Source organism: Bufo bufo, chromosome 6 (assembly GCF_905171765.1).
Source record: "Bufo bufo chromosome 6, aBufBuf1.1, whole genome shotgun sequence".
In the NCBI taxonomy this organism is placed as follows: domain Eukaryota; kingdom Metazoa; phylum Chordata; class Amphibia; order Anura; family Bufonidae; genus Bufo; species Bufo bufo.
In genome coordinates, this window is record NC_053394.1 from 132,733,795 (window position 1) to 132,757,047 (window position 23,253).

At 46.8% G+C, this 23,253-nt stretch overlaps 1 protein-coding gene across 3 annotated transcripts in view; it reads right to left on the reverse strand.

The window, feature by feature from the left end:
* The window catches only part of LIME1 (Lck interacting transmembrane adaptor 1), a 35,726-nt gene extending 12,489 nt beyond the window's left edge, over nt 1-23,237 (reverse strand). The window contains exons 1-4 of one of the 3 annotated variants that reach the window (XM_040439106.1): nt 22,955-23,237; nt 20,792-20,926; nt 3,553-3,607; nt 2,822-2,909 (exon numbers count right to left, since the gene is read on the reverse strand). In XM_040439106.1, coding sequence (XP_040295040.1) covers nt 2,822-2,909; nt 3,553-3,607; nt 20,792-20,904 — 256 coding nt within the window. In that variant the 5' untranslated portion in view covers nt 20,905-20,926; nt 22,955-23,237. Of the gene's footprint in view, nt 1-2,821; nt 2,910-3,552; nt 3,608-20,791; nt 20,929-22,954 lie in introns of those variants that run through there. The other 2 variants (XM_040439108.1, XM_040439107.1) reach the window with 2 other exon arrangements.
* Nucleotides 23,238-23,253: the final 16 nt, after the last annotated feature.

The window sequence follows — 23,253 nt, forward strand, 5'->3', positions numbered from 1 at the left end:
GAATCTGTGGAGGACAGTGTTATAGGGGAATCTGTGGAGGACAGTGTTATAGGGGAATCTGTGGAGGACAGTGTTATAGGGGAATCTGTGGAGGACAGTGTTATAGGGGAATCTGTGGAGGACAGTGTTATAGGGGAATCTGTGGAGGACAGTGTTATAGGGGAATCTGTGGAGGACAGTGTTATAGGGGAATCTGTGGAGGACAGTGTTATAGGGAAATCTGTGGAGGACAGTGTTATAGGGGAATCTGTGGAGGACAGTGTTATAGGGGAATCTGTGGAGGACAGTGTTATAGGGGAATCTGTGGAGGACAGTGTTATAGGGGAATCTGTGGAGGACAGTGTTATAGGGGAATCTGTGGAGGACAGTGTTATAGGGGAATCTGTGGAGGACAGTGTTATAGGGGAATCTGTGGAGGACAGTGTTATAGGGGAATCTGTGGAGAAAAGTGTTATAGGGGAATCTGTGGAGGACAGTGTTATAGGGGGATCTGTGGAGACACTTTTTGGGGGATCTGTGGATGAGTCTGTTATGGGGGATCTGACCCCATTACATTGGGCCCCAGTTATAGCAGCCCAGCCATCACATATAAAGTGTATGCAGCAGCCCCTAGCAGTGCTGGTTTGTTAAACTAGCAGTAATTTCTTCTTTGCAGTACTCACTATGCATGCAGCGGGCAGGCCGGCAGCGCACGTCACTCACTCAGTCACACACCAGCCCCGCCTATTTCATTAATGAAGTGGGCTGGGCCGGAGCGTGACTGAGTGAGTGACGTGCGCTGCCAGCCTGCTCACTGCATGCATAGTGAGTACTGCAGAGAAGTGATTACAGCTAGTTTAGCAAAGCAGCACTGCTAGGGGCTGCTGCATACACTTTATATGTGATGACTGCTCTGACCAGGGCCCGGATTAATGAAGTTCAGTGATTGTGCCGGGCCCCCGCTACTACCCTAATAGCGCCCCTGTTTACATGTCACTGGCACATCGCAGGCCGCTATGCCTATGCAGCACGGCCTGCGATATGCTGGCCATGTAATACTGCTCTATTCGCTTTATAAGACGCACGGCCACTTTCCCCCCACTTTTGGGGGGCTGTGCATCTTAGAATTCGGGTCGGGAATAATTGCGGATAAAATCTGCTTTTACTTTCACTTTCAGCTGCATTCACAGCATTCCGATTTCTATCAATGATATCTTTCTATATACTGAACATATTGCTGTCATTCTGTTATTGTCTGAAAGCTTGGAATGTCAGATTTCAAACAATACAAAGCCCATATCCCTAACATATTTTTCGCTTTATAACAGTGATTTCTCCTCTGTTGCTCACACTTTAGCTGTCATTTAGGAATGCCAGCTTTCAAACAAGACCAGTTGCATATTTCTAGCTGCTACCATTCAGGAGAAAGCAGCATCTAAAGCAGCCCTCCCCCCTCCACTTTCTGCCCAAGTCCAGCTCGCGCAGAACAGTTACCGTATTTTTCGCCCTATAAGACGCATCGGCCCATAAGACGCACCTAGGTCTTAGAGGAGGACAATAAGAAAAAAATATTTTTCATGACACCTCAGGTCAGACCACCAATGTTAATAAGACCCCAATAAGACCTCAGATCAGACCCCCCCAATCAGACATCAGCTCAGACCCCAATGTAAATGACCCCCAATCAGACCTCAGATAAGAGCCCCATGCCTCTTATCAGTCCCCATATCAGCCCCTATGCCTCTCATCAGCCCCCATATCAGCCCTTATGCCTCTTATCAGCCCCCTTTATCAGCCATTATGCCTCTCATCAGCCCCCATTATCATCCATGATGCTTCTCATCACCCCCATTATCATCCATTATGCCTCTCATCACCCCCATGGCCTCAGATCAGCCCTAAGTATTTGGGGGAAAGAATGCATCTTATGGGGCGAAAAATACCATATATATATATATATATATATATATATATATATATATATATATATACACACACACAGTAACTCCACCTACAGAGTTGTAACACAGCTCTGGAATATAATACGGGATGTAACTCAGGATCAGTACAAGGTAAGCATATATAGTATTTACTAGAGGTGGGACGACAAATCCGTCGAATCTCTTGAATTTTGCTGGATTCGTGGACTCGAATCCCGACGCAATTTACGAAATTCGAATCCGGCGAATCCCACCGCGACGTCACGTCCCCGCCCCTCCCGAGACGCCTGCTATTTCCCTACCCGTGAACTGTGTTGACGAATACTTTGTTAAAAAAGTAAGGACTCTTTATTTTTTCATATTAAAAGAATATTGAGTTTGGATCACTTTGTTTCTTACACCGTTCACACAATTCTTATGTACAGGATTCGTAGGATTCGAGATTCGAAAGATTCATTATATTCGAGAACCTTTTCGGATTCGAAAAAAATTGGATTCGTCCCACCTCTAGTATTTACAGTATGTACATAGTGTCTCCACCACAAGACTAATGAGCGCAGCTCAGGAGTATAATTGTGCTCTAAGGTGGAGATGGTCTTTAAAAGTGTTCTCTGCTTTTGCTATATTGGTGACCTATCCTCAGGATAGGTCATCAATATCAGATTGACAGGGGCCCGACTGCTGGCTCCCCCGCCAATCAGCTGTGAATGGGATGGCAGAGCTGTAATCACACCTGCTCATCGATGCAATGTCGACTGCAAGAAGGTAAACAGGATAGGTCATTAATATGGGAAAAGCAGAGAACCCCTTTAAATCACCATGGAACTGAAATATGCTAAGACTTGGAGGGGCTCTCGGAAAAATAAAAAAAATAAGTAAAAAAAGGCTGCTGTGTCACTTACAAGGGTCTCCTGGTCGGGGCCTCTTGATCTCATGCAGTTTGGTGTCAGACTTACTGAGTGATCGTAGTTGAGTCTGACGCAGCAAGGTCTGTAATAAAAAAGATGTTAAGTTCAAGATAATGCTTTAGCTGACCATACTTGGGAAATTCTTCCCACTTGTGTGGCCAGTGCTTTAATACTCTTTAAGCACTAGAGGGTAGTCTTCTGCTCAGGACCCTCATCTATGAATCAGAGCAGCTACAAGGAGCGCTTCTCCCTTTGGAAGACCCAGCATGTCCATGCAGTACACAGGCAGCCCATTGATTTTGATGGGAATGGTGTAATCCTTCATTTCGACTGCAGGGGCACTTAAAAGGGGGCTGTCTCACTTCAGCAAATGCCATTTATTATGTAGACAAAGTTAATACAAGGCACTTACTAATGTATTGCGATTGTCCATTTTTTTTGCCTCCTTTGCTGGCTGGATTCATTTTTCTATCGTATTATACACTGTGTGGAGTTGCTAGTAATGGGGGCGGAGTTTTGACAACTTCTCATAGCTGTCATTAGTTAATAAATAGTATCCACAAAGTATATGCCAGACAGACCAGAGCCCTCCCTCCTACAAACAATTTTTTATTTATTTTTTTTACCAAGAAATGTTGGGAAGTACAGTTCAGTGTTGGTCACATTAGTGAAGGAGGAGGTAGCTAAGTTGCCCTCCTCCCTTTAGGAAATCTTTTTTTTTTTACCACGTCAACAAGGGCAACTCCACTGGAACAAACATTTCTCATCCTCCTCTTCTTCCTAAACAATGACAAAAAAATAAATAAAAAATTAACAAAATGTCAAACTGGGCGAATGTCATTTGGAGAGCTGCTGAATTAAAGAAGTTCCCCGACACAACCCCTTTCAGTGGGCCTTATTATATTGTGTGTCCCAGGGGCAGCCACATTTTTCTCTCAACTACCCAACCCTCTGCCAAAAAAGTGTTCATTCTCTTTTCCAGTGGTGATTTTTGACTGCAGAACAGGAAGTGATGGAAACATACAAGTGGCTGCTGATTGGCTGCGGACATTACATCCGGTTAGAGCAATGGAGAGCGGTACACGACCACTGGGGTTTTAGGTGTTTTGTAGTATATGGCCAGTGATCTGTGAGCACTGCTATGTAATTACATCTATAGTATAGATTGATGTCTGGATGCTAGGATTGTGTTGGCATTACTGCCTATAACCAGTGACACCTCCATATATAGGGGTTAACGTTAGTAGTCCCAGCCTGGTGCAAAAGACAAGACACCAGAATTATAAATGGCGTATTTGACACCAAGCCACACGTGGGAGGCCCAGGATGTTTAGACTCCTCTGCGCATATAGGCACCATGGTGCTCTTGCACTATGAGCACTACCATTTGTATGTTTTGAGGGTATGGCCAGGATAATTAGATTTTTGTACTCACCGTAAAATCGGTTTCTCATCCGTCTCATTGGGGGACACAGGCATTGGCCATGGGTATAGCTGTTGCCGCTAGGAGGCGGACACTAAAGCACACAAAGTGTAAGCTTCTCCCTCTTCAGCTATATCCCTTCCTGCAGGGACCAAGCTAAATCAGTTTAGTGCAAAAGCAGTAGGAGAAGCCAGACATAAGAAAATCACTTTATGTGCAAACCTAGAACCACACAGGCCCGAAAAGGCCCATAAACAAAAAACTGGGTGGGAGCTGTGTTCCCCCAATGAACGGAAGAGAAACAGATTTTACGGCGAGTACAAAAAAAGTTTTCTCATCCGTCTCATTGGGGAACACAGGCCTTGACCATTGGACGTTCCAGAGCAGTCCCTGAGGGTGGGCTTTACTTCAACCCCCCCTGCCAATCAGAGAACTGCTGTCTGCAAAACTCTACGCCCCAAAGAAGCGTCAGAAGATGCAAAGGTGTGCACCCTGTCAAACTTGGAAAAAGTATGCAAAGACGCCGCCTTGCACACCTGAAGGGCCGAAGGCCCGTGATACACCGCCCAAAAGGCCCCCACTGCCCGAGCCGAATGAGCAGTCACCCGGAAGGGCGGGGACCCATTTCTTAACGCGGTGCGCTTCCACAATAGTCTTTGACGCTGCCAGCCCTAGTCTCCGCCCCTCTGGAATCACGAACATGAAATCTGTCTGCCTGAAAGATGCCGTCTGGGACAGATAGATACGCACCAGATCCAGAGTATGGAGCGACTGTTCTCGAGGATGGGAAAGGGGCTGGACAAAATGAAGGAAGAATAATCTCCTCATTTAGGTGGAATGTAGACACCACCTTCAGCAAGAAGGACCACCTTATCCTGATGGAGGATCAGGAAGGGCGACCGACATGACAGAGCCGTGAGTTCCGACACTCTACAGATAGAAGTAATTGCAGCAAAAAAAATGCCACCTTATAAGACAGGAAGCGCAGTAACACCTGCTGCAAAGGCTCAAACGGAGAAGATTGGAGAGCGTTGAGCACTAGATTAGGATCCCAAGGATCCGACGGAGGACGGAAAGGGGGCGCAACATGCATCACCCCCTGCAGAAAAGTCCAAACCGCCGAAAGCGAAGCTAAATTTCGCTGAAAAAGAATGGAGAGAGCCGACACTTGCCCTATGAGGAAGCTGAGAGCCAGCCCCAAGTCCAGGCCCGACGGCAGGAAAGCCAAAAGTCGTGACAAAGAAAAGCGAACGGGAGACAACTGTCGCCGCTCGCACTAACTAAAGTAGGACTTCCAGGTCCGGTGGTAGATTCTGAAAGACGACGGTTTCCTGGCACGAATCATGGTCTGGACCACCGCATTCGAAAACCCACGAGCTTTCAGTACGGCGGCTTCAACGGCCATGCCGTTAAATATAGCGACCCCAAATTCGGGTGGAAGATTGGCCCCTGCGACAGCAGGTCCTCCTGAAGAGGAAGACGCCAAGGTTCGTCGGCAAGAAGGGCGACTAGGGACGCGTGCCACACCCTGCGCGGCCAATCTGGGGCCACAAGAATGACGGGCAGACCCTCGGACCTGATCTTCTGGAGAAGACGCGGAATGAGAGGAAGAGGCGGGAACAAGTAAGGAAACGTGAACAGACTACACGGCATCCCCAGTGCGTCGCATGCCAGGGCCATGGGGTCCCTGGACCGCGTGACGAAGTCGACGATCTTGTTGTTGAAGCGTGAGACCTTGAGATCCACATCCGGCTGACCCCACCTCTTGCAGATGTCCCGAAAGACCCCAGCTGAGGAAGTCCACGATCCAGTTGTTGACGCCGGGTATGTGAACTGCCAACAATGCCGGAACATGTTTCTCCGCCCAGCTGAGAATCAGCGCCGTCTCCGCCATGACTGCCGGGCTCCAGGTGCCGCCTTGGTGATTGATGTATGCCACTGCCGTGGAGTTATCAGACTGCACCCGCACCGGACAACCCCTGAGATAGTCGGCCCAATGTCGCAGAGAGACCATCCACCATCTGAAGGCCCAGCGCACTGGGGCAAGGAGACGCACTGGCCTATCCAAGCAGGCTGTGGAGCGATCCCAGCTGGAAGCGTTCTGGTATGGAATTGAGCATAGGGAAGAATCTGCAGACGAAGAGCGGATAGTTTTACTGGAGGCAAGAACACCTTGGCCTGACAAGTCAACCGCTGCGATGGATAAAGACAAGACTTCTGCCTGTTCAGGATCCATCTGAAGCGCTCCGGGGTGTCTAGAACAATGTTCAAGCTGTCCGCCGTCCCCTGGAACAACGGACCCTTCACCAGGATATCGTCTAAGTACGGGATCGCCACGATCCCCCTGGCATGGAGCAGGGCCATGACTGCCACCAGAACCTTTGTAAAGACCCTGGGGGCCGTGGCCAGGCCGAACAGGAGGGCCACAAACTGGTAGTAAAATGGACCCACTGCAAACCGGAGAAACCTCTGATGATGATGATGTATAGTCTTGTGTACACGCAGTCTTACCCATCGGGCCTCGATGCGCTTAGCTGACTAATTCAACAGGGAAATAAAGAAAACATGACACTTTGCCATGGGCCACAAAGGCCTAGAGAATAAGGCACCTATTCCAGAGACCAATTTCCTAGCACTTATCAAATGGAGAGTCAAGAAAAAGGGGAGGAAAGTGGGGGATCTCAAGGTTCAAAGGGTTCGGAAGAGATATAGAGAATGTGAAGAAAACAATTTAATAATCGTGGGGAAAGAGTATCTTTAAAATAAAAGACCTTACCATCCGTGAATTTATAGACTAAGATTTAAGAGAACCCCCAAAATGATATAAACCAAATAAGTGTTATATAGGAAGATCAAACGCCTGTTTGAAAAGTAAGGTTTTCAGTGCACGTCTGAATGAGAGGAGACTGGGAATCATTTTCAGGGCCAGAGGTAGGTGGTTCCAAAATCTGGCCCCTTGAGCCGAAAAGGATCTACCTCCACATCTGATCTTGTTAACTTGCGGGATGTTAAAATTCACAGAGTTACTAGACCTCAATGTCCTCAACGGGGCTTACCTGGTGAATTTGCGTCGCAGGTACAAGGGCCCCACACCATGGAATACCCTATGCATGAAGCATCTAATCTTGAACATCACCCGTTGTTGGACGGGGAGCCAGTGCAAGGCATTAAGAGAGGGAGTGATATGCTCTCGGCGGGCAACACCCGTTAGGAGCCTTGCTGCGGCATTCTGCACAAGTTGAAGTCTATGCAAGTTCTTCTTAGGGAGTCCCATGTACAAGGCATTGCAATAGTCCAACCGACTGCTGATTGCTGCTCCGACCAAGGCTTTCCTGAGCGGGGATTCAATCTATTTTAAAATCCTCCCCAGAAGTTTCAGCTGGTAGTGGCAGGTACTAACCACCTGATTTATCTGAGGGGCCAGGGTTAATCTGGCTGTCTCAGGGACAGGTCCAAAAGACAATGGCCATTGGGGAGCTGAGGGTGTAATTTTCTGGTCACTGAATGTAATACATTCAGTTTTGGTGCCATTAAGCTTTAGATAATTGGCACTCATCCAGTGATCGATCTGCAAGAGACATCCGGCCAGATCGACTTGATCAACTGTTCCTTTGGCAAGCCTAAAGTACAGTTGTGTATCATCCGCATAAACATGAAACTGAAGATTGTGGCTCCTGATGATGTCGGCCAATTGTCTCAGATAGATGTTGAACAAGACTGGGGATAGTGCCGAGCCTTGTGGTACTCCGCAGGACAGTGAGAGATCGGTTGAGTGAAATACCCCCAGCTTCACTCTTTCACTCTTTGTACCCTGTCCTGGAGAAATGAGACCATCCATGCCAAGGTCTTTCCATCTAATCCGGCTACCACTTTCAACCGGTTCAATAACACTTGATGGTCAATAGTGTCAAAAGCGGATGATAGGTCCAGAAGGACTAGGACCATGGAGTCGTTCTGGTCTAATGCCATCAGTAGATCATCCTGGACATTGACCAGAGCGGTCTCAGTGCCCCTTCCGGGTCGGAATCCCGACTGGAAGTCGTCAAGAATGTGATTGGCCTCCAGATATTCCTGCAGTTGTGCAACAACCTCCCTCTCGCCTATCTTTGCAACGAACGGCAGTCCCGAAATCGGTCTAAGGTTACACAGATCGGTCACAGGTAGCGCCGGTTTCTTAGGCAGGGGTGTTACCACTGCCTGCTTCAGAGTAGCCGGCACCTGACCGCTGGAAAAGGAACTATTTATAATGTCTCGAATGTATGGTGCCATTGCAACCGCGGTGGACTTCACCACGGCCGCCGGGCATGGGTCTAGAGGCGAGGAGGAGGATCTAAGAGCTCCCAATGATTTGAATCATTCTCTCCTCAGAGATGGGCTGAAATTCTGTGAAGGAATAGGGTAAGGTTGAAAATGAAGAAGAAAGTGTCTCGTCCGTCCTATGAACCGTTGGGATATTGTCCCTAAGTTTCTGCATTTTTTCAGCAAAGTAGTCGGCCATTTGCTGACACAGTGCTTGAGAGTGCTCTGTCGTTGCAATCTTACATCTAGGATTGGCTAGTTCTTTAGCCACTTTGAAAAGTTCTCTGGAGTTGTTAGCTGCATTGCCTATTTTATTTGAGTAGTATGTTCTTTTGGTATTTTTAATATTATCTCTGTACTTTCTCATACTTATTTTGTATTTAATTTTGGTATCTTCTATGGGTTTTTTTCTCCAGGCCCTTTCAAGGGCTCTGGTAGTCTTTTTATCCTCTCTTAATTCAGCAGTGAACCAAGGCAGGTTTTTTATTAGGGGGACGAGGTTGCTGTTTATGTTTCATAGGTGCTAAGGTGTTTAGTATGGCCTCCATACAATCATTAAAAGCTGTCAGCTTTGCTTCTGTGGATTCTATGGAGCGGAATAAATCTATATTCAGATTCTCCTTAAAGCTGTTGCCAAATTCCTCCAAATTAAGGATTTTCAAATTTCTTTGTTGGGTGAGAGTCTTATCTCTCACTGGAAAATGGGGAGCTTTTTTTTAAAGGGGGGATAGTTTGATTAAAAAGTATATTTTTATGATCAGTCCACACCAGATCATGTATGGATTGGACCTTGCTGCAGCAGCGTGTGAATTGCCAGAAAAAAATAATCTGCGGCTGCAGGAGAGGCGCAAAAACGGGACGGAGGGGTGGACTTGAAGTCCAGCTTGTAGCCCTCTGCAATGACCTCCCTCACCCATGCATCTGAGACATGAGCCAGCCAAACATGCAGAAACACATGAAGCCGTCCGGCCGCCCACCCGAACGGAGGGAGCCAGGAGTCGCCCGTCATGCAGCGGAGCTCTTAGAGTTAAAGGACTTGGAGCCCTGTTGACGGGAATGCCAGGAAGGCCGCGGCTTAAAGGAAGTCTTGCGCTTCTGGCCTACGACCGACTTATCGGATACTCCCTCGGGCCGGATTCCGCTTTTTTAACTTATTAGACTGCCCCCTGTTCTGTGGTAAATGGGTGCTCTTACCACCTGTAGCGTCCAAAATGATCTCATCCAGGCACTTACCAAAAAGTCTGCCGCCAGTAAAGGGGAGGGCCGTCAGGGTCCACTTTTGAGCATTATCTGCCGCCCAGCATGAGAGCCATAGGGTACGGCGAATAGCCACCAACATGGCTGACGAGCGAGCGATAAACCTGTCCGCGTCCAAAGATGCTTCACAAATATATGCACTGGCATGCGAGAGCTGCAGGGCCACATCTGCAAGTTCCCCTGAGGGGACTCCCGAGTCGAGACCCTGACGTAAATTACTTGCCCACTCTCCCATAGCCTTGCTCACCCAGCGCTGTGCCCACTGCTTCAAAGGCAGATTTTGCAAACGCTTCCAGCTTCTTATCTTTGATATCAGAAAAAGAAGCCCCATCCGCCATCGGCAAGGTAGTATGTTTAGCCAAGCGGGAAACTGGCGGGTCCACTATAGGTGGAGCCTACCATTTATTAGTCAAATCCTCCGGATAAGGATGTTCAAGCGTTTTGGCAACATGAAATGTCTATCAGGGAAATTCCACTCCTTGGAGAGAGAGGAATCAAACTCCTGGTAGCTGGGGAAACACTTGTGCGAATGACGGGACTTCCTAAAGGAAACACCCATGCTGGCAGATGATGGAGCTGGATCCTCAACCTGCAACGTCTCAATAACTGCCGTAATTAAATTGTCCACCATGGAGGATAGTTTGGGCGACTGACCCTCCGGTGAGACAACATCCTCATCTGACCCACTCTCCTCGGAACATGCCTCTTCAACTGAGGACATGTTGGAGTGAGACTCTCTAGCAGGAGAGGCCAAGGACACGGGAGACACAGAACCTCTTTTGGGGGAGGAAGTTCTGGCCCGTTTTGTGGGGCAGCCAGATCACCACCTTCGGTGTGCGACCCCTTGGTGAGGCACGCTACACTGTAACAGAGGGGACTTTCGCTGGGGCGGCCGTGGTGATGCGATTGCTGGCGGGAGACAGGTTTTTATGGGAACCTCTGGTCCTCCTTTTCTTCCGGAGAGCGGGAACGAGCAGGGGGTTTGGGTGACCCCCTGGTCTCCCGTCTTATGCTGACAAACGCCCCAATATATCCAAAATAGCTTTATTGGGATTGGAGACATCCTATACCACCCTAGACAGGGAACGCGCCCATTCTGGTTGTTCCGTAGGTTGGGCAGCGGGAAGCAATGGGTCCGGAGCAGAGCCACTTGATGACGGTGCACAGAAGCCGGGGCCTCAATTAATAATGGCCCCAGCAGACGCGCCGACCAGGAAGTGGCGCTCAGGAGGACGCGGCCCCCTCTCCTCTCCCCGGCGCTTTCAGGAGGACGCGGCCGTGGAAATGGACGCCCCCAATAGTAGGCCCCAAACGCAGCCGGCCCTGTGAAAGCGGCGGTGAGGACGACGACGCCGGATCAAGAAAGCGCCGCGCGTGTGGCCACACAGCAGGAGCAGCCCACTGAGCCCTGCACCAGGTACTATTTAAATATTTACAGGGCTCCCATTAGCGCCCATAGTAGTGGGCAACCACATGGGGACCATCACATGGGGGGAGGAGAGGGTACTGGAGGGGGAACACTGTAGGCAGTCTTCTACTTACCTGTCCGAAGTCTTCTGCCCCCCTGGCTCCAGCCGGATCACCACCTTCGGTGTGTGGGCCCTTGGTGAGGGATGCTACACCAGAAACAGAGGGGACTTTCGGTGGGGCGGCCGTGGTGATGCGCTTGCTGGCGGGAGACAGAGGTTTTTACAGGGACCTCTGGTCCTCCTTTTCTTCTAGAGAGCGGAAACGAGCAGGGGGTGTGGGTGACCCCCTGGTCTCTTGTCTCCTGGGTTGGAGTGCAGGCAGTTTTTACCTGGACTGCCTGAGGCTTCCCGCTAGAAAAAAAAGAGAGACAAAATTAGTAAATCAGCAGACCTACAGACACTAAGCTAAAACTGATTAGCTTGGACCCTGCAGGAAGGGATATAGCTGAAGAGGGAGGAGCTTACACTTTGTGTGGTTAGTGTCCGCCTCCTAGTGGCAACAGCTATACCCATGGTCAATGCCTGTGTCCCCCAATGAGACGGATGAGAAAATAGGAGTTGTTGAATTTCCCACAGTGTTCCACCTTTCCCAAACTTCTGAATGGCAGATGCTTCTGCAGTATAATTAGGCAGATATCATGCATTAGGAAAGTCTTCAGACCCCTTTCACTTTTTTCATGTTGTTATATTGCGGTCTTGTGCAAGCAGCGTTTTTCTGTCTGCGATGTGGTGCGAGTCCGTCATGAACACCATTAAAAGTCAATGGGGGTCAGATCCGTTTTCTATTGTGTCAGAGAAAACGGATCCGTCCCCATTGACTTGCATTGTGTGTCAGAACGGATCAGTTTTCTGTGACACAATAGAAAACGGATCCGACCCCCATTGACTTTCAATGGTGTTCATGATGGATCCGTCTTGGCTATGTTAAAGATAATACAACCGGATCCATTCATAACAGATGCAGGCGGTTGTAGTATCAGAATGGAGGCATTTTTGCTGATCCATGACGGATCCAGCAAAAACGCTGGTGTGAAAGTAGCCTAAGGGGGGGCGTGGCCTGGTCGGGCATGTGAACAGACGTGCTTGAGGGGAGCTCCTGACCTGCTGTCTGTTATCCTGTGGAATCCTCCATCTGCAGTAAGCGCTGCTACTCTGGACACTGCTGAGACACACCGGGGAGTGTGCGGAACCTGCAAGTACAATTATGACTCGCACTGGCAAGAAGGAGAGGGAGCTGAGAGACGCCGGGAGCTCCACGCCGGTCAAACAAGATGGCGCCGCATCGGAGGTACGGACCGCGGATGTGGCGGCCCGCTTGGGTAAATATGCCCGTAACCTCTGCATTACCTCCCTCTGATGTGCCTGTTCCACCCCCTGCTATATCTGGGGAGACATCCTCGTGCCCAACAACCTCGGCATCCTCGGCAATGGGGCCTACGCATGAGGGCTCAAAGTCAGGGGAAATGGCTGAAGCTGCGGCCTCTGTCCCCTTAGCTCCACCTATTGGCCCTGCATCTACATGTACCCAGCATGAACAGCCTGTTAATGGCACTGGCGAGCCTACATCTAAAAGATATCTTTAATGCGGTACAGCAATGCAATAGCTCGCTTGCTCTTCTCATGGGCAGCCTGCAAGAAAACATGTCCTTTCTCCGTCAAGACCTTAAAAAAGTCACTGACAGGATGGCTGAGGTTGAAGTTAGAGTGAGCACCCTGGAGGACCAATTGCCCCCTGTTAAAAGAGATCTGGGCAGGATTATTCACAATGTAACCCTGTTGATGTAAAAAACAGATGATTTAGAGAACTGTTAGAGGAACAACCTCCGTTTGGTGGGGGTCCCTGAGAAGGCAGAACGTTCTGACCCAGTGTCTTTTTTTGAAGACTGGCTTACACTTAAGTTTGGCAAGGACTTGCTATCCAGGATGTTTGCTATTGAAAGGGCGCATAGAGTGCCATTTCGCGCTCCACCACCAGGGGCCCCACCTCGCCCAGTTTTAATGAAGTTGCTACACTTCAGGGACAGGGATGCTATTCTTAAGAAAGCAAGAGACCATCCTGAGCTACTGATTAATGGAAATAAAGTAGCGGTTTATCCGGATTTCTCCGCTGAGGTCCAACGGAAGAGAGTCAAGTTCCTGTATGTGAAGCGTCGCCTCCGAAATCTACAAATTCTGTACTCTATGCTGTTTCCCGCCAAGCTGCGAGTAGTGGCGCATGGAGAAGTCTGCTTCTTTGATACTCCTCTAGAGGCGGCGCAATGGATTGATGCCAATGAACCATCGCTCAAGAACTCGGCAACTGTGGGTTGAGTGTCCTGCCTATCCCAGTTTTGGGACACGTGAGATATGATGAAAATATTACGGACACGTCTGATATGTTATGCATAATAATGCTTTACGTATAGGATGCACCTCCTTTCTGTCTAATGTTCTTATGACCTTTTGTTTACGCTACATATGTTCTATATGTCGGGTCCCGAGGTCCTTGTGTTATCCTGGTGACTAGTTGCGGGTGTCACCTAAAAATGCTCGGATAGGTCTTTGTAATTTGTTCATGCATATTACTCTGCAGATTTACTCGTCTATAGGCGGGTCAGCAAAAGTAACCCGATTTATGTCTATACTCTTTCACAGGTTTTCCTGTGGCAGTTACTCAGCCATATACACTCCCCTAAAGAATTATTAGGAACACCATACTAATACGGTGTTGGACCCCCTTTTGCCTTCAGAACTGCCTTAATTCTACGTGGCATTGATTCAACAAGGTGCTGATAGCATTCTTTAGAAATGTTGGCCCATATTGATAGGATAGCATCTTGCAGTTGAAGGAGATTTGAGGGATGCACATCCAGCGCACGAAGCTCCCGTTCCACCACATCCCAAAGATGCTCTATTGGGTTGAGATCTGGTGACTGTGGGGGCCATTTTAGTACAGTGAACTCATTGTCATGTTCAAGAAACCAATTTGAAATGATTCGAGCTTTGTGACATGGTGCATTATCCTGCTGGAAGTAGCCATCAGAGGATGGATACATGTTCTCATTCTGTTTACGCCAAATTCGGACTCTACCATTTGAATGTCTCAACAGAAATCAAGACTCATCAGACCAGGCAACATTTTTCCAGTCTTCAACAGTCCAATTTTGGTGAGCTCGTGCAAATTGTAGCCTCTTTTTCCTATTTGTAGTGGAGATGAGTGGTACCCGGTGGGGTCTTCTGCTGTTGTAGCCCATCCGCCTCAAGGTTGTGCGTGTTGTGGCTTCACAAATGCTTTGCTGCATACCTCAGTTGTAACGAGTGGTTATTTCGGTCAACGTTGCTTTTCTATCAGCTTGAATCAGTCGGCCCATTCTCCTCTGACCTCTAGCATCCACAAGGCATTTTTGCCCACAGGACTGCCACATACTGGATGTTTTTCCCTTTTCACACCATTCTTTGTAAACCCTAGAAATGGTTGTGCGTGAAAATCCCAGTAACTGAGCAGATTGTGAAATACTCAGACCGGCGCGTCTGGCACCAACAACCATGCCACGCTCAAAATTGCTTAAATCACCTTTCTTTCCCATTCTGACATTCAGTTTGGAGTTCAGGAGATTGTCTTGACCAGGACCACCCCTCTAAATGCATTGAAGCAACTGCCATGTGATTGGTTGACTAGATAATTGCATTAATGAGAAATAGAACAGGTGTTCCTAATAATTCTTTAGGTGAGTGTATATGGCCAACTGTAGGGAAATTTCTTCGCCCTGTTTGTTCATTTTCTCAGGGTAGGGATTATATCCTTTCCGGAAGCTGTTATGTTTTTGGGTTAGTTTTTGGGGCTGGGAATGGGTGGGATGAGCGATGGATTGGGTTCCGGAACCTTCTGTGGTGTGAAAGGAGTATGGAGGTAACATGTATGACGAGAGCGGTGTGCTTGGCTATTAACTGTACTGTGAGTCCTGATGGCGAATAGTCTTAAGATAATAGGCTGGAATGTTAGGGGACTAGGAGAATCAACTAAACGAACCGCGGTATTTGTGGCACTGCAACACTTTCACCCTGCTATAATCTGTCTGTCAGAGACTCATTTATCTCCTAATACTACCTCGGTCATACACAGGCCGTGGATTGGTCATGCATATCATTCCATGTTTTCTTCACATTCCAGGGGTGTAAGTGTTTTGGTACATAAATCACTGCCATTTGTGTGTCATTCGTTCCATATAGACGATAGGGGGCGATATGTATGTCTTCACTGTACTTGTTATCATTGGTCCTTCATATTGGTAGCAGTGTACATTCCCCCTCCCTATAATAGTGAGGTGATAAAAGAAATTATGAGGTATGTTGAGGAACTACCTCACTGTCCTATACTGATAGTAGGAGACTTTAATACTTGTCCCTCGGCAACGTTAGATAGGGGTGGGATGTCAGGAGCAAGCAGAGACTCCAATTTCGCCAGTGTGCTGCGGGAACTGGACCTGCATGACATTTGGCGGGTGAGGAATCCAACTTTGCGTCAGTTCACATGTTTCTCTAGCTCTCACCATTCGTTGTCTCGGATTGATTTAGCTATAGGATCGCCTGAGGTGTTGTCGCTAGTGGCTGAGATCAAATATTTACCTAGAAGTCTATCTGACCATTCCCCAATTTATGTAGAACTGCAATTGGGCACCAGGCGTCCCCCCGGGGTTGGTGCATGGAAACTTAATCCATTCTGGTTACAGCTGGTAGATGGGGAGAATGGTATGGTGGAGGAGCTGAGGGAATTCTTTACGCAGAATGTGGGGTCGGCGTCTATGGGGGTGGGGTGGGATACTTGCAAAGCATACGCTAGAGGTCTTTACATACAGAAGATTAGTCGACATAAAACAAAAGCACGGGACGCCCAGAAAAAGCTGCAAGCCTTAGTAGCGGAGGCGGAGGAAATGTTTGTAAATTCACCTGACAGGGCAAGCGAGGAATCCCTTATAGCAGCACAAGTGGGATTGAAGCAACATCTCTTGCATTCAGCGGATAATCGCAGGTTCTTTTTAAAACTAAAAGTATTTTGAGGCGGGGGAAAGTTCTGGGAAGCTACTGGCAAGGGTTATTAGAGCCCAGGAGGGCCCGTCCAAAATCTTGTCTATTCAGAGGATAGATGGTTCTCTTGCCACGACAGATGAGGATATTCTAGCAGTATTTCACGCCTATTATGAAACCCTATATAGGACTAAACTAGAAGTGGACTCTACTAATATAGCCGCTTATCTTGCAGAGATTGGGATTCCGTGATTATCGGCGGAAAGTGTGAGAAGTCTAGATGGCCCTTTAACACTCACTGAGTTGGAAATGGCGCTACAATAATTTCCCAATGAGAAAGCCCCGGGGATAGATGGACTACCGATAGAGTTTTAAAAAAAATATAGTGTTGTCCTGCTGCCCCATCTTCTGTCGGTTTTTAATGATGCCCTTCAAGCAGGAAGTCTTCCCTCCTCTATGAAAGAGGCTATTGTAGTGGTCCTGCCCGAGCCCGGTAAGGATCCCAAATCCCCTGACTCGTACAGACCAATCTCGCTGTTGACCTCTGATATTAAGATATTGACAAAATTTTAGCGAATCGTCTACAGTCCGTCATCTCCACTATTATTCATAGCGATCAGGCGGGATTCATGCCTGACAAATCTACTTTGGTAAATCTTAGACACTTTCTTAATATCCAGAGAAGGGTCGAATCAGTTGGAGGTCGAGCCATCCTTTCGTTGGACACGGCTAAGGCCTTTGATAGTGTTGAATGGAGCTATCTTTGGGAGGTGTTGCGAGTCATGGGATTTGGGAAGACTTTTATTTCTTGGGTCCAGTTGCTGTACAATGGCCCCTCGGCTAGGATACGGGCCAATGGGGGAACGTCGGAGTCATTTAGATTGGGCAGGGGAACCCGTCAGGGATGCCCGCTATCCCCCCTTCTGTTTGCCATCGCAATTGAGCCGCGTGCATGTGTGTTGCGCTCATCTAATAGGATCATAGGATTTCCCTGCGGGACCTGGGAAGAGAGGGTATCCCTGTATGCGGATGATATGCTAATTTATGTGGGAAATATGGAACGGTCCTTAGGTCCTATCATGTCACTCATACAGGAGTTTGGAGATAGGTCTGGTCTCCATATTAACTGGGACAAGTCCACTCTCCTACTGCTAGATGAATCTGCTATGACTTCCCCAGTCCAGCCCATTACAGGTTGCGCAACAAGTTACGTATTTGGGGATTTTGGTTACCGCAAACCCTAACAGTTATATTAAACTTAATATAGAACCGCTCTTAACTACAATGTCTGCTAAGGTTAAGGCTTGGTGCAAATTGCCGATGTCTGAAATTGGGAGGAGTACCTTTCTTAAAATGATTCTCATGCCCAAACTCATGTACGTCCTACATAATTCCCCAATATGGATACCTTGCAGAATATTTATCAAAATTGATAGACTATTTAGGGACCCGATATGGCGCCATAAAAATGCTCGGATTAGACTAGACACTCTGCAGAGGGGGAAAGAAGCGGGAGGACTTTCAGTCCCGAACGCATGGCTCTACTACATCTCGTCCCAGTTACAGCAGCTGAGGGGTTGAGGGAGGACTCCTGGTGATACTGCTTCAGCCAGATTGGTGGCACACATTATAGGGTCATGACTTCCCGGTTACTTTACTGGAAAATAGTGGACTTGCTGGCAAGATGACAGGTCATCCCACACTTATCATGATACACAAGGTCTGGCAGAAATGTCGGGCACTGCTGTCAGTACAAGGGTTTACGCAATTCTCCCCTATATGGAAAAATCCGCACCTGCGGGAACTGTTTCATCTAGATGGCTTCTCGCCTTGGGAGCGTAAAGGAGTGAGATATTTATGTCAGCTATAGAGTGCTGGCGTCTTCAAGTCCTTTGAACAGTTAAGAAGTGATTTCAGTCTCCCACATATAGCCTTTTATCAATATCTGCAATTACGTCATGCTTGTCAGACGCAAGCGAAATCATTATCGCTAAAATGTACTACGATCCCATTGTTTCAGCAGCTTCTCACAAACAATTCCTCGAGTGGTCTGATATCATCCATCTACAGGAACTTGTGAGTGAAATCACTGAAACAAGATGTTTTAGCAGTTAAATATAAATGGGAAAATGAGGTCGGGACGATTTCAGAGGAGCAATGGAAATCCCTCCTAGCACTTACTCTGCAATTGTCGGTGTGTGAGAGACAACGTATGTCCCAGCTGTTTTTATTACACCGGGTGTATAGGACTCCAGAATTTTTATGCCTGATAGGTGTTCGGGCAGATGCAGATTGTCCTAGATGCGGTATAAGTCCTGCATCCTTGTTGCACATGTTTTGGGAATGTGCGGAGCTCCGGAGCTTCTGGACCGCGGTTCTGGCCTCTATAAAAGATGCCTACAATATTACAGTTCCGCCTGGGCCGAGAACATGTGTGGTCGGGATATTGGACATCAAAAATCGCCATCACCCCTGGGAGTACAGCGCCTGCTATTTCAAGCTAGGAAACTGATAGCCAGATACTGGCTTAGACCCCAGTCTCCGTCCAGGGGAGAATTTCTAAATAGGATGCCAGACATACTGCACCTAGAAAAGGATGTATATACCAAGAGAAAGTGTGTGACGAAGTTTAATAAGATATGGGAAAATTGGGAGAACTACAAGATACAGTGTCTGGATTAGCCTCCCTTCCTAAATATACTGTGTTGAGGGAAGTAGCGAGGACCCTGTTTCTCTTTGCTTTTTTTCTCCTTTATTTCGGTTAGCTTTTGATTTTTGTTGACTTAAAATGAACAGAATGACACAAGATGGGTGCAAGGTGGCCTGTTAGATAGATGTGAGAAGTACACCATATGCTGTTCTCTTGAAGTATAGATAATATAACCGGATGGGGGTGCCAGGCCCGTTCCATCGCTCGGGTGGGGGGGAGGGGGGGATGGGGTTTAGTTGGGCAGGGAGGGATGGTCCTTTATTTATAAATCAAAAAAGGTAGGAAATTTGGTTTGTACAATTGGCAATGTGTTACAGTAATGCTTAATCTCATTTACGTCTATTACTATGATGGTTGCTATAGATTATACTCATGTAATTAATAATGTGACTGAACATGTGATACTTTGGTTATACCTTTATTGGCTGTTACATGTATATTGTACAAACAATGTTATTTTATTTTTTTGCAATTTACAGAAAATTATTAATAAAAATTATCTGATTCAAAAAAAGAAAGTAGCCTAAGTAATTAGGGGAGAAGAGCCTTGGTCAAGGTAGGTGACCAAATAACCCAATGGTCACTCTGGCTGAACTCCAAAGATCCTGTGTACTAACTGAAGAAACGTCAACCATCACTTCAGCACTCCATCAATCTGAGTTTTAAGGCAAAGTAGCCAGAAAGAAGCCTCTACTCAGTAAAGGACACATGAAAGCCCAACTGCAGTTTGCAAAAAAGTAAAATAGAAAAATTCACCTAAAAGGCGCTCAGACTGCGAGAAATACAATTCTCTGGTCTGGTCTTAATTCTAAACATCATGCCTGGAGGAAACCAGGCACTGCTCATCACTTGCCCAATACCATCCCTACAGTGAAGCATGGTGGTGGCAGCATCATGCTGCGGGGGTGTTTATCAGTGGCTGGGACATGGAGACTGGTCACGGCTGAGGGAAAGCTGAAAGGAGCAAAGGAGAGATATTCTTAATAAAAACCTGATCCAGAGTGCTCAGGACCTCAGACTTGGCTGAAGGTTCACATTTCAACAAGACAATAACCCTAAGCACATAGCCACAACACAGGAGTGGGTTAGGGACAACTCTGTGAATGTCCTTGAGTGGCCCAGCCAGAGCCCTGACTTGAACCCTATCGAACATCTCTGGAGAGACCTGAAAATGGATGTCCAGCGACGCTCCCCATCCAACCTGATAGAGCTTGAGAGGATATACAGAGAAGAATGGCAGAAAATCCCCAAATCCAGGTGTAGAAACCTTGTGGCATCATAACCAAGAAGAAGTGCACACAGTTAGAGGATACGAGACGGCACTCACCAAGAAGGTCCAATCTTTACTTTATTCAGGTAAAAGGCATACGGAGCAGGCAAAGCGTGGTGCTCCACACAGACAGGCGACGGACGTTTTGCGTATATTACGCTTCTTCTGGCCTTTTTTTTTTATCATAACCAAGAAGACTAAAGGCTGTAGTCAATGGCAAAGGTGCTTAAACTAAGGGTCTGACTACAAAAAAAACTTATGGTTTCTCCTTTTCAATAAATACAATTTTGTTAATTCTGTTTCCACTTTGTCATTATGGCGTACTGAGTGCAGAATGATGGGGAAAACCTTTTTTTTATTTAACACAAGCCCACAACATAAACAGTAAAAAAGTGAAAACATCTGAAGACTTTCCGAATGCAGTGCATGCTGCCTGGCAAACCTGGGTGACAACTCTATAGGAGCTGTATTGACCATACTGGTTGCCTCCCAGAACCCTTATTAGTATCCTATATAATGATAGAAGACGTACCTCCTTTTGCAGAGTGTGCAGAGGCTGCAGAGCAGCAGAAGTAGTCCAGCTGCAGAGCATAGGGGAGTAAGGAGGTGGCCTTGAGATTCAGAGGTGACAAGACCTGGAGCCATAGGGGCAACCTTGACTTAGTAACTATGGAAATAAAAAATAAAATAAAGGAGCCACATTAAAGTCTAATATGAAACGCAAACATCGGCAATGAGGTTAGAGGGGCAAATGATTTTTAAAAATCCTTTCCAGTTTGTGCTGTCAGCTGTAGGCGCGCAGCGTAGCAGAGTCTGCAGTGTTCTTGCACTGTGCTGTTATACCACATCCTGTGCAGATGCAGGTGTGCCGGTTCGCAGCACATGTGGTTTAGCACAGCAGATTTTACCAGTTGAAGGGATGGATTTTATCTGTTTGGGCTCAGTGGCTTGTTTTTTTCCCTTGTGGCACATTTGCCCAATACCCAAAAGAAAATAGCGGTCAAAAGACCAAAAAGTCCCTTTACGGGTCCTAGCTCATATATATATATATATATATATATATATATATATATATATATATATATATATATATATATATAGATAATAAAACTAAATCCTTATTCAATTCTGTTAAAACGTCTAATATAGAAAAGAACATTAGTGTTGAATAAAACTATCGGACACTAGCTGGGTACATATGTTGTTTCGCAAATACCTACGTTTCACTAATACGATCTTTGCCCAATACCGCCTCTTTCATTGAAATTAAGTGCTCATCATGGTTTCCACAAAACAGTGGTCGCCAACCTGTGGCTCTCCAGCTGTTGAAAAACTACAACTCCCAGGGTGCTGCTAGGAGTTGTAGTGTCGCAAGAGCTACAGGTTAAAGACCAGTTGGTGGTTTGACTCAGTCCTGTCTGTGCAGTGGTGCTGCTACTTGGTCTTACAAGTCCCTGGAGTCCACTTGTATGGGGTTTTCACCCAGCTTTCCACACAACCTGAATGGCAAATACATCTGCACTCATAGAATATGTATTTGTATATGCCATTCAGGTGTCTTTTTCTTTTCTTATTTTACTCCCGCACCCTCTATATGTAAGGAATCTCACTCTTTATCCAGAGATTCATAGTTCATAAAGAGAATGCCAGAATTAAAGTTAAAGGGGTTGTCCAGATTTAGAAAAACCTGACAATTTTCTTCTAAAAACAGCACCACTTCTGTGCACAGGCTGTGTGGGGTATAACTGTTCTGCCCTATTGACTCCCAGCTGCAACACAAGACACAACCCATGGACAGGGGTGGCGCTGTTTTTGGAAGAAAACTGCCGCGTTTTTTTCTAATCCTTAACAACCCCTTGAAGACACACATATAGATTGGTGAGGGATAAGAAGTGTAGCTCTTTATACAAGTCCACAATTATATGTCAAAGTCTACGAAAATCTGGGAGACAACCCGCATAGGCACAGAAAAGGCAGCCATTAGTGCCTGCTACCTAGTACCAATGCAGTAGTTGACATTATGTACCTGTAAGAGACCCAGATGGCATACCAAAGAGTTTCAGCCAATTTATACAGAGGTATTCTAATTCCCATCTTGGGCCTGCCTATATTAACCACAACCCCCCACAAAACAATGCATTCTCCTGAGACCAGTCCTCAATGTTCTGAACTAACACCAGTTCTCCAAAACTAAAGACTTATGAAAACATGGAGAATGTTAGAAGAACCACCATAATCTCCTCTCATCCTTTTTAAAAGGGGCTTTCCAATGACAACATCTAAAGAGGCAGCCAAAAATCACATCAGTGAGAGGCCAGAGGTTAAGGCCCCTAAAGGCCCCAATTGTGCAACCATCTCTATATTGGAGGCAATGGTTTTTAAAAAATCCATTAGTGTTCACTCTACTGAAAAGGAGAGACAAGACCTGTTTAATTGGTGTCTGAATGGGCCTCCTGCCATTGTTGGTCAAGTATGGCTTAATACTATCATGGCCTCAGAAATTGGACCATATAGGGCAAAGTTAAAAGGCAATTACCATGATCATATGGCCTTGATACTGGATTTTCCAAAAACACTGAAGAGGATTGAAGAAAAGGGAGCTAACAAAACAGCAGTAAGCACCGACCAGTGCTAGGTCCTACTATTGTAAACCCCTCCTTAATTCCATAACTTCCACTCCTCTTAGTATCCTTACCTTTACAGAGGACCTTGGGCCATTGGCTTCTTCTTTCACATTGACCAGTATCCTGACACTCTCAACGGACAAAGAATAGCGAGGCAGACAGCAAGATGGAGTATACTGTTGCAATTAACTTCAGATGCAGAAGATATGGAGATATAACAAAGACTAGACGATGAGACCACCGCACCGTCACCAGAGCTAGACAGGGAAGCAACAGAAGGAGCAAGAAGAAGAGCAAAATGCTAAAAAGATGAGTACAAGAAGAGTCAGTGAGGAATACAGACTCCCTCACAGGAAGCTAATGTGGTGTG